General features: G+C 37.5%; 1 protein-coding gene across 1 annotated transcript in view; it reads right to left on the reverse strand.

The window, feature by feature from the left end:
- LOC134649788 (uncharacterized) overlaps positions 1 to 12369 on the reverse strand; it is a 51487-nt gene that overhangs the window by 13166 nt on the left and 25952 nt on the right. Inside the window, exons 34-47 of the mRNA XM_063504615.1 lie at positions 12049 to 12204; positions 11420 to 11737; positions 10842 to 11025; positions 10435 to 10673; positions 10021 to 10204; positions 9564 to 9753; positions 9258 to 9358; positions 8592 to 8771; positions 7597 to 7781; positions 4942 to 5109; positions 4052 to 4192; positions 3367 to 3442; positions 2667 to 2868; positions 664 to 1117 (exon numbers count right to left, since the gene is read on the reverse strand). Of these exons, the coding sequence (XP_063360685.1) occupies positions 664 to 1117; positions 2667 to 2868; positions 3367 to 3442; positions 4052 to 4192; positions 4942 to 5109; positions 7597 to 7781; positions 8592 to 8771; positions 9258 to 9358; positions 9564 to 9753; positions 10021 to 10204; positions 10435 to 10673; positions 10842 to 11025; positions 11420 to 11737; positions 12049 to 12204 (2778 nt within the window). The remainder of the gene's footprint in view (positions 1 to 663; positions 1118 to 2666; positions 2869 to 3366; positions 3443 to 4051; positions 4193 to 4941; positions 5110 to 7596; positions 7782 to 8591; positions 8772 to 9257; positions 9359 to 9563; positions 9754 to 10020; positions 10205 to 10434; positions 10674 to 10841; positions 11026 to 11419; positions 11738 to 12048; positions 12205 to 12369) is intronic.

Consider the following 12369-nt stretch of genomic DNA (forward strand, 5'->3'; position numbering starts at 1 on the left):
ATGACTACAAGTGGCTCTAGCTCTGGACTCATTTGTATTTGTAGAGTAGTTGCTTTTACCCTGTACATAGTTGTAAATGTTCTGGTTGACTTTATCAAAAACTTACGGACAAAAGAGTTTTCGCAAGAAAAGATACTCTTCGAATTATTTATCTCAAGAGATTGTGTTGTTCTCTGTGAGTTATCTGGTCATCAAAACATCTACTTGTTTATCAAAATTTGGTGTCAAGTGCACGTTTTGCAACATGATCTTTTGCAATCATATTTTCGATAAGTTAGTTCTTTTATAGAGTTTTGGTGTTATTCATAGACGCATTACAAGCATAAATTAGCTATGAAAGAAAATTAGAATGAATGTCTTTTACTGAAATTTTAACTTATGTATTTGTAAGAAAGGGATAAAACGTAATTTAACTAATTCTGTCTCGTAAAGTTTAATTAATAATGGTGTAAGTATTTTCTTTTCATTACGTTACAGATTTGAATTTTTTGTTATAATAATTATTAGTTAGGACAACAAAACCATACTTTGTTCCACAATGTCAATATTAAAGTTATAGAGGTAAAAAGTCACATAAAAGTTAAGAATTGGAAATTATTTACTAATTTCGAAAGGATAAAATACCTGTTACATATATAATAATAAAGTAAACAGAATACTTACTTTTTAACTCCATTTTCGATGTAATAGTTTCTGTAAAACCCATTCAGATCTGTTCTTATTGGCCCCGTGTATACAATCTTCAGCTTGTAATCTACTGCCGCTTGCAGCTCATTTTGCATGTTTATATATGCAAAAGTGTAGTTAGTATCAAACTCTAAAGGGTTAGCTTCATCTAATGGCAAAACAAATTGTCCACTAGTAACTGTAATGTTATTAGCAGTAAAGATAAGATCTTCTGAATGTAGTTTGATTTGTTTAGTATTGGTGTCTGTTGATACCATTATGCTAATTTCAGCGTCAAATGTGAAGGCTCTTTCATCATTGGTATCGAAGTAGGGGGTGATGGCTATAATGTATGAGGAAGGCTTGACGGGTGAGTTGAGTCTGTAGTTCGTATCGCTAACTGCTGTGACAGTTAGGACAGCTAGGAATGATAAGTAGCAACGGAGCATGGCTAAAAAGATGGAAGACTTTTACAATTACGTATTGATGATATTAAAATAACAACAATGTAATTAAGGCTAAGGCAACCTAAATGCGTAAATAGTGTAAATATAATGTACCATTTAAAATGGTTCTTATAAGGTGAATAACGACAACGGGACAATTTTGAAAATCGCTAATATTATAGTTAGCATTTAAAAAAAAAATTGGCGCTAAGAGTCGGTTTGCCATAGGAAATTCAAATTTATCGCCCTTTTGTACTGACAAAACTAGTATAATAATATATCTACTAAACTAGAAGCACTTCATACTCTTAATTTGGCAACACTCACGTTACTGCAACGCTTATCATGGCATCTTTTTGACTATATTCCAACAGTAGACAGTGCTTCATTTTCAAAATTACCCAGCTTTCGAAGTTTGTCCAAAGCGCCTTATTATTTATCTTATTATCTCAAAATGTCAAAAAAATCATACAATATTGAAAACCTAACGTGGAATTTTGAATGCAAAAGGTAAATAAATTAGGAGTTTTCTTAGCTTCATAGGGCCTGGTTCAGATTTTTTTTTTATTGTTTGTTATTTGAGTACTGTTTTAGTGTCAGTAATGCATTATTCACTATTTTAATAGTTTAATCACACTTACCTGCCTTCAGCACTTCAGCCAAATAGAAACTGTAACGCCGATGTCTGTTTTAAGCATTTCGTCGAATGATAAGACATCTCGAGTGTTGTTATCACTATCTGAATAGAAGATAAACTAATACATCCAGACTAAAGTATTAACTCTAGTCATTATTGACTTTGTCTGTCACGTTATCTATTTAAAAGGAGTTTGAAACTGTTAGAAAACTTTAATTGCTAAAGTGTGACGTTTGATATCTTCAAACAAAATTACTATAGGTATGTTTACATATAAGTGCATAAACTCATCAGTGTATATTTGACTAGCGACGCGCTCCGACTTTCCTCAAGAAACCATCAGTCATAAATAAAACAATTATTATTTATCTAATATTTTATTGCACAGCAAATTAAATACTTTTATTAATTTTCAAAAAGTTTGTAGTGCAATCGTATAAATATTACAAAAATACAAAAGTCAAGTAAAGTACCTAAAAGTGATTTAATTTGAATTATCCTGTGCATGTCCAATAGTCTTCATAACATTGAAATCTTGACATGTGAAAGATATTCTATTAATCAACGAGTAACAAATTATGAATCTAATAACCTGAATTCCTCATCAAAGTCACTAGAGAAGCAACCCCATAAATTATGAACCTAAAGGCACATTTAGACGGTGCGGTTACTAACGTGCAACAAACTCAATCGATCGATCAAATTTAATGATGTAATTTATCGAAAGTCGCATGCGGTTACACCGTATATGCTAACCTCTTAAGCCTAATAGCGGTATCTCAATAACAAATGATTTTGTAAATTTAATTTTCAGATAAATAATTTAAGGTAGGTTGCTGCCTAATTTTCATTTCAGATACCGCTATTGAATCGGTAGAATTGACTTAGCAGGTATCTACAGGGAGCTTAATAGCTTCAATTTCTCAATATAGTTAACAGAGAAGCGACCATCAACAAGAAGCTGGGGACAGCGATGGCTGCGGAGCCCCTGACGGCACTTATGATGTTGTCGGCGCGGTCACTGCCCCACTGCATGCTGGCGCGGGCCGAGGCGATGGAGCTGATACCTACGCTGTATTCAGGGATGGATGCCTCTTGAGAGTGTAGCCATTCTTCCATCTGAAAAAAGTGTAACATTGGCTATGTGTGAAGTTGGTGGTGGGGAAAATACAAGCGACGCCAACGCACGTCTTGGGGAAAATATGAAGTTTTGTGAGACGATATTGGCAGCTGCCAACTGTCAAATAAGCAATATATCGCATATCCACTAGGGCGGCGCCACAATTATGCATGAAGCTATTTGTTTGCTAATTTGACTTCCTTTAATCTTAATTTCTGGCAATAAAGGTGACAATGGTGACATTGCTCTCTAGCATGAGCAGGAATTAGCTCTTCAAACTTATGAACTTTGATCTTTGTTTTCTGTCAAACCAGCAAGATTGATAGCCGTGTACTGTATACTTCACGACAAACTTTAAAGTGGTTTTTCACTTGAAAATACTTTCTTTTGATTTTCCCTATTTTATATACTCGTATAATCGGAATTCTCAGAAAATCAAAGTAAAGTACCGTACTCAAGGTGACGCTAAAGTATCTCAAGAGGGTTATTGTACTCACCTCGTTGAGGCCTTCTTCATTCAAGTAGCCAGCAAGATTGGAAAGTATGGTGTTGAACCATGCCGGGAGTATCGTTCTGTAAAATAAATAACATTTATAAAAATGTATTTTTTTCAATCAATCACCCTCTATAAAAAACCGGGCAAGTGCTAGTCGGACTCGCGTTCCAAGGGTTCCGTATTCCAATTTTAGACACAGTAGTTTTGGAGATAAAGAGGGAATGGTAATTTTTGGCTATTTTCTTAAATAACTTCTAACCTACATATTAACCTAATATTTATTTTATTTTAAAACTATAAAAAAATATTTGAAATTCTGAAAATGAGCTCTTTCATTCGATCTATAATACGATATAGTTTGAGAAACTTTATTTTTTAACTTCTTATTTGTTATGTTTAAAATTCATTTGTTTACGTTACATGTCCGTCTTTGGGTCACTAATTTACATAATAAAATGTACCAAATTTCAACTTAATTGGTCCAGTAGTTTCAGAGAAAATAGGCTGTGACAGACGTCAGACAGACAGACGCACGAGTGATACTATAAGGGTTCCGTTTTTTTCTTTTTGAGGTACGGAACCCTAAAAACGGCATATGACTACGATCCTCAACAGTGACTAAACGAGGCCTTCCTCGTTCAGTATGCCTGTTCAATTTTGCTCAACTATTGTGAGAAGGTACTTACGCTCTTCTGACGTCATCAATCCTTTCCTTGAGGAACTCCAGGGCGATATTGGCGTTCTCTCGGTTGCCCATGTACAGGAAAGTGAAGGCGTTCACTCGGTCCTGGGCCTTGACGTCGTCGGTGAGGATCTTCTCCAGCATTCTGAAAAGAAATAAGTATTATAGGCACCTAGAAATAGAAATATCGTTTATTTGCCAGAAATGTGGTACATAACTTAGGTGGTAACATTCATCTTAAACCGAACATCACATCTATTGACACTTATTTATGAAATATTTCATCAGCCTTTCAACTTTTGATAAATATGTATTATTTTTTATTATGATTTATTTTATGCACAACAACTAGAACGATCGTCTATTTTTAAATAGGCAATTTCTTTCTCGAGAAACGTGTATTTGAGGTGCTGCTGGCTTTCAATCCTCTACTAGAGGGAGACATTCTTTGCTAGTGTTAAATCTTACTCCTTGCATCATAATTATTAATAATATAGGTATCAGACAAAATACCTCCATCGCTAGATGCAGGCACCTCTATCAGTTCCCTGTGATATTAACCCGAACGTCGGCCTGTACGGATATGATGGTCGTTCTTGTCTACGTGACAGCGTGATAAAACGGTGTCCGTCACTTTCTTTCCCACGGTGTTAAACAGTGACAGTTATTTTATCACGTGGATAAAGATGGATAAAGCTATCCATAATAGGCTGGCTGGTCTTCTCTTCCTGTGCCTCATACTTACTTGATAGAAAGATAGATCCGCTTACACTTTAATAGCCCTCTCATCCTTAGTTCATCCGAGAGCGTTTGTCGCCCTGATTATTGGATTCGAGGCGTCGCTGGTACAAGAACTCCCAGTCATTACGACCCCCTATGGTATTAAGTCCTTACTCTTTAACAGCCGTCTCGTCCTTAGTGCACCCAAGAGCTCGCAGCATGGCGACACTGTCGCCCTGGTTGTTAGAGCTGAGACGTCGCTGGTACAGGAAGTTCCAGTCCTGGTAGTCACCAGCGCGGAGACCCTCGCAGAACACGTGACGACGCAGGTTCGGGTTCACGCTGTAAGGGAAAGTAGGTTGTGTAATTGTTTGGGTAACTGGCCGAAGATTATCACCATAATGAAAGAAAGAGAGAAATCGTTTATTCCTTAAAGCACACATACACAGGAAAAGAAGATGAATGAAACATTATCGGCTATAAAGTGTTTATCCTCCTCCTAGCCCTGATTGTTATCAGGAGAATCCGTAGCTAACAAGCCACGAATTTCAGACTCATTAACCGACTTCACAAATAATAAAGAAGAGGTTTTAGATTGTTTTTATACATTTTTTTACCATAGACCCATATTGTATGGTTTTTTTTTTCAGATTCGTCCCAATTTTGACTAAAACTCAGTTGTGCTAATGGTGTTTGTGAAAGTGAAATTATTTACAGTATCGTCTATACCTACTCTATTTATTATGGACTAGCTGAGGTAGGTAGGCTTCGCTCAGAGAGTTGACATGTGATTGTGTGGTAGTTGTAAAAAAATCAAATGGCCCCCAACATTCCAGCATGTTCCACAACATTCGAGTTCCATAATGATCTGGGATCCTGGATTCTAGAATATTCGACAACATTCTAGAATATTCTGGGTCGTTCTCGAATATTTCAACCAGCACGGCGGATCTTGCTTTATAGACGGAATGCCCTCGAATCCTCCCGAATGTTCTAGACTGTTCTAGAAATGCCTAGCCTCCGAGACCCGAGACACCACACCAGGTACACATTTTTGTAGGTACTTAAATATTTCACAATCTATTCTGAACTTTCGTGTATTAATTAAGTTAGGGTTCAATATTCAATAACAATACGACTGCTTCTGGGTCGGGGTTTGGGCGAAACTTTCAGCCCTTATATCTTCAAAAGCACACGCTTCAGGTAAAAACTGGAAAATTCTTCATGGACGGGGGATAGAGGGCTACCTCACCATATAACTTCCTTGTTCGTATCGGGGCTCATTTCTGAGTTTTAGCGGCACGCACATTGTACACTTCCTTTTATTATATATATTGATTAGCTACATTAATTTATCATTTTTACCAGTCAAATTAGACCCCCTTGACACCGTTGACTTTTCCTGAACTCTTTAAATTACCAATACTAGTACAAATTCATCATGACTAAATTGTGGAATCGTTAATTGATATGATATCATCGTTTTATTGAATAATAGGTGCTATTATTACGGCGGTATTTTACCTGCACTAAAAGACTACAAAAATTACAAATGTAACCCTTCTGTCTATAAAAATAAGGATGATAAATGGTAGTTACGCTCTTATGAAACGGTGAATATTTTTGTTTCAAGTGGGCTGAGTTGAGTGTTACTTACACAAGTCGGGTTTTCAATTAGTTAAAATAATACAATTATTGAGTGTTTAAAAGCGTGGCTACAATGATTCAGATCCAATTATCATGGGATGGTATACTTAATACATAAAGTTATTAGCAATGAAAACTTTTCCTTTTATTTTAATATAGAAAGCTTATATTTAAGTATGACGTATATACGTGTTACTTTTACATACTTACTCACTTCTTAGGTCTTTAAGATTAACGTAACCTACCTAACTTCTACTTCTACTGCAATGCTAAGAAATAATAAGGATTTTTATGAACGTTTTTAAATGCATAATTAGCGAATAATCATAAATTTTAGGTTAGTTTAATGTGTAGTTAAATCCCTTCACCTAGATTAATGTTCCTCATCCTTTTCACTCAATTTCCCGGCCGATATTGAGTCATTACCCCTGATTGGTATTACTGCCGCCATTTTGTAAATAGCCCGCGGTCACGCGAACCGACCGCTTGAATTTATTAGGGGTAATGTGTGAATATATTTATTTATTGATCGTGAGTAAGCCTAACTGCAATAATTATTATTACGCCTAGTTTGAACCTTTATGACAATGGTTTTATAATAGTGGCCTAAGAATCAAATTGGTTGACTGTACAAACTAGATGTTAACAAATGTAAATTATGATCAGCTTCTAGGGCTTAAGGTATGTAGTTTCTAGGAAAGAGGTTTTCACACAATTACATATTCTATTTGTGTAGTATAAAATGCCAAACCATTTACAAGTGCCAAATTGGCACTTGTAAATGCCAATGTCTTGGTTTTTGAACGCCTGTGATATTTGTACGAGCAATGTCTCAGTGTGGTATAGTACAAACAAAGAAAATGTTATACTGTTATATTAGGCGCATCGGCATACTATTTGCACATTCGAATACCTATCCGTGTTGTTGTAAGTGTTGTAACCTTATTTAACAATTTAACATAAATAAGGTAATGCACATTGTATACATTTATTTTTAAATAAATAGGTAAATAAAAATATTCTTTAATTATGTGTCACAGTTACACAAAATAAATGATTTGATTTGTAGCTTTCAAATATGGTCAAGTTCTTAAAATTTCCTTGGATGTCTTTCCAAAATAAAAATAAAAAGTACATATTTTATTATTGTAAAATCTTTACTATCTTCACTATATTACTCACGTGACACCGTTATTTCTGAACGCGTTCCACTTCTCCTGAGCGTTGCTGACGCAGCCCTCGTGTCCAATGGAGCAGGCAAAGGATAAGACGAAGAACCGGTTGAGGGTTCTGGTGAGGGACTCGTTGGCCAGCACATCGTAGCCCAGGTCGGTGATCACGGAGTCCAGGAAGATGTACATGAGTTGCTATTGGTGGGAATGATTTTGGTATAAATTATTACGGCCTAATTCGAAAAATGCTTACAAGTTGCGATACCGATCTGTCTGTGTCAAAAGTAACGTTTTTGGCTGAAGAAATGTCAGTTTTGACACTGACAGATCGGTATCGTATCGCTGTGAGATCTTATAAGCATTGTTAGAATTGGGCGTTAATTTGACGTGGAGGGAGACGTGGTAAAATTTTTACATACATATAATAATATGCATTTATGACCGTTTTACAAGGTTTAATTAAATTTGCAATGTTTGTATGTATGTATAAAACAACGCAATCTAATTGTCTCGATGAGTATTAGTTGCCTGTTAAAAAAACATTCAAAGAAGCCGGTGCTGGCCATAAGTAATAGTTTGTCTCCTTCTTCATTAACTCCAATATTTGAAACCAAACCGCGTAATAATAAGTGGTAGAAAGGGGAAGAACTGGTAGAATACGTATATAGGTAGCAGGCAGATGCAACAGTCTATTCCTCAGCCAACGGAAGCCAGTAATGGCCGGGTACCACACGTAGTAGTTAGTCTCTTCCTTCAAGAAGTCTAGCACTTGCAAGCCGAGGGCATAGTTTATAGTACTTAACTAAGGGAGTGAGCTGTTAGAATACGTACGTCATAGGTCTCCCTTATAGCAGGCAGATACAACAGTCTGTTCCTCAGCCAACTGAAGCCAGTGATGGCGGGGTACTACACGTAGTAGTTGGTCTCTTCCTTCAAGAAGTCCAGCACTTGCAAGGCGAGGGCATAGTTTATAGTAATAAGGGAGGAACGGGTAGAGATACGTACGTCATAGGTCTCCCTCATAGCAGGCAGATGCAACAGTCTGTTCCTCAGCCAACTAAAGCCAGTGATGGCCGGGTACCACACGTAGTAGTTGGTCTCTTCCTTCAAGAAGTCCAGCACTTGCAAGCCGAGAGCGTAGGTCATGCGCTCGGAGCGCATCAGACTGAACACGTCGTCGACAATCTAAAATAAATAACGATTGTTTTAAAGATATATTTGAGATATGTGAAATCGTTTAACAAAGTAACTTTTAAAATTCTGAACTGTTCACATAGCTAAATAGTAAAGCATTCCATCCAATATGTCGCTTAGTTAGAAAATAGATTTTGTAATCAATACCTTAAAAGAAGACATTTAATATTGCGAACTAAGTGGTTATGAGCGGAAAAAATATAATCATACAAGCAAAGGTAAACGCAAACATATACATTACAAATTACTATTAAATAACAATGTTCTCATAACATGTATTTCTTGCTTTGTTTACACAGTCATTATTCATTACGACCTGTTTCGAGCTTTATGATATGTCAAAAATTTGGATATGGATCGGATATATGCCAGTGTCAAAAGTATCATTAGCAAATTTTTGACGTATCTTTTAAAATACGAATCATGCCGTAAGTAAACAATGATACTTAGGGTAGCTTATTAATTTAAGGAACCTACTTGTGCTCTATTCAGATAGTGGATGGAGTTGATATCAGCCTTCAAAGCGGCTGCCAGCAACTGCCAGTTGTTCGTGTCATAGTTCACTCTGTAGAGCCCAGCTGAAAACATAGGTATTCATCACACATAAGTTACAGAAAAATCTATGCAGCAGTAAAAATGATTTGCCAACGTACGTACTTTTGGGCCAGCCTGTACGATAAGTACCAACATGTGAAACAGAAGATAATATACCTATCTTTCGCAGTAGAAAGAAATCTTTAGCACTTCGCGAGCACCAAAGTCATTAAAAATTACTCGACGAACCTTTCTGCTGAACATTGAATATGACCCATTCTTCAACCCCGGCTGTTTTCTGGACGGTGTCGGTTTTGCCCGACATGATGCGCGAGGGTCGTAAGTTCTCGAAGTCAGGATTGCTTTCGGTGGTCCACGTCAAAGGCAGGGGCCAGACTTGCTCGGTTTGGGTGGCTGTGGCGCTGACGAAGAAGCGTTCCTGTAATAGATGAAAATTTGGAAATTATTGACTTGTTTATAGAAGGGAGGCCTATGCTCAGCAGTGAGCGATAAAGGGCTGATAATATATGATGATAATGATTATTGATTTAAGTGTTTTGAAATATCTGGAAAATCTGACACAATAAAATAAAAGGTCACTTGGCCGAGACTAGTTTGTGTATATTGACGTCAATGTCGAGCACTGGGTACTCCGACTTTGCACACAATGTTATTAGTATGATGAATGTTATTACAAGAAACATACCTGGCTTAAACTGATGACGCCGGTGTTAGTATTGACTTCAACGTCAAGCACGGGGTATCCTGGCTCGTTGACCCAATACTTCATGAAATCCTCAACGTTCACGCTGCTCACGCTGGTGTTATCTTCTTGAACGGCGCGAGTGAAGGCTTCATAGAGGTGTTCGGGGAAGGCGTGTTCGTAAGACCTGAACAAATTCAAATTACTTAACATTGATTGGTCCTTTTTACTTCCAAATAAAGTTGTAGTTTGTAGTTAAAAGATTTTTGTTACAAGATCTTTTGTTTTATGAACTTATTCCCCATATTCCCCTTTAAAGGTATCCAATCTTGGCAAACTTTAAGATCCCCGTCTAACCTTTCATGTAGACAAACAAGACAGATTTTTTTTGTAATAAATGTCACTAAAAATTCTCACCGATCTTCCAAGTAATAGTTCAATCCCTTCTTGAAAGTCTCCTCAGTGAACAAATACTTCAGCATCAACAGGAACGTGGCACCCTTAGAGTAGCTGATGCCAGAGAAGTGGCCGGTCACTTCAGCGGGGCTGTTAACGGTGTGCTGCAGGGCAGGAGTGGCAGCAGAAGCGTCAGCAGCCAGGGCTGACTGCACGTACATGATTTGGAACTGGTCAGCGAGCTCCATGGACGGGTCAACCTGAACAAATTTGGATTGGAAGTTAGTCAGTCGACTCTCCAAAAAATACTTTGATTTATTTAATAACCCATATGACAGTAAACAGCCAAAAAAGATGGGAATGTTGGTTGGAATACATCTTATTTTAATTTTATATTGTTCAATCAAAGCCAAGATGTTTCAACTTACACCATCCATAGCAAAATACTCGAAGTAACTGGCGAAACCTTCGTTGATCCACACGTTGTCCCACCACCTGCAGGTGACCAGGTTGCCGAACCATTTGTGAGCCAGCTCGTGCGCTGTGATCGTTCCAATATACATCTTATCCAAAGCGTTGGTCTCACCCTCTTCATACAAAAGACGCAGCTCCCTAGAAAATACAAAAGGAGTATTTACAAGGGTGGCTTTTTTATTTTTGTTAATGGATATTAAGAATACTTTCACCCGTCGTGAACGCTGCTCGCACTGTTAGTGCTTGAGAAAGGAGACCTAGGCTCTCCGAAACATGTCGCACGAGTGACTAAAAACCTCTAAGTCTAAACCTTAAAATTATTCAAGAATACTTTATTACCTTTGTTATTAAATACCCAACGATTCTTACATTCAATAATTTAAAAATGTTTGCGGCCACATCGTGCCACATTCTGCATTTAGCACATTTTACTAGAAACCATAGGTTTCAGTGTTCATGGGTAAGGTTGATTAAACTATGATATAACTTTCGAAACTTTAAAAATAAGCGCAGCTTAGGATATATTCCGAACCTGTAACTCACGAATCCCCAATTTTCAGTAGCACCAGAAGCCCAGTCAGGTACAGCAATCTGGTCATTCTTCATGTCTTCTCCCATTCCATAGTACTCGATTCCCAAATAATCTTCCAGCCATTTAGTTATCGGCGGTCCGACTTCTAACGCATACTCTCCTTGGCCGACGGCGTTTGGTCTGCCGAGGATTCGGTACGGTCTTTCCCTATCGTTGTTGTCAGCCAGGACGGTGAATTCTTCGCTCACGTGGAAGGAGACTAGGTAAGCTGGCATTCTGGGAGTTACGTGGAACACTTCTCTGATACGGTTTCCGAGACTGCAAGATAAATAAAAGTGAGAAGGTGGTCAAATGCACATCATGCACGTATTGCGGTGGTTCTAGGCTGAAGCAAAACCGTTTACTAAATTTACTTAGACGCAGCTCATTTTGATAGAGTCCGTTTGACCTAACTTTGACGTGCCATAATGTGAAACTGCCACAATTTTCATAGAAAGTTGACGTTGATGGTGATACGTTAGTTAGGTCCGACTCTATAATCTCCACTTCTCTTCTTCTTCTTCAACCCTAATAAAAAAAAATATTCTTAAAAACCGCCCTGCCAATATATAACAAAAGTATCCACTTACACCACGGTGGAAGCAATCCTCATGTTGGAGTAGGTTTCACCGAAGTGCATAGGCCTTGTGATCGCCATCCGGAAAGTAGACTTGAAGCCAGGCTCGTCGAAGGATGGGAACACCTGCCTTGAGTTCACAGGCTGCAAGTGAGTAGCAGCATACCAGCTGTAATGGAGAATGATTGGTGTGAACAAATCATTGTCTAACTAATTGAGAGTTGTCTTACAAATTTCACAATATTCATTTGGTGTTACATCTCTCGATATCTGTCTTTGAATTTGATTCATTTAGCAGTACTTTGACAGTAATCAATGTTTTAATATTGCAGAA

Source organism: Cydia amplana, chromosome 7 (genome assembly GCF_948474715.1).
Source record: "Cydia amplana chromosome 7, ilCydAmpl1.1, whole genome shotgun sequence".
Taxonomy (NCBI): domain Eukaryota; kingdom Metazoa; phylum Arthropoda; class Insecta; order Lepidoptera; family Tortricidae; genus Cydia; species Cydia amplana.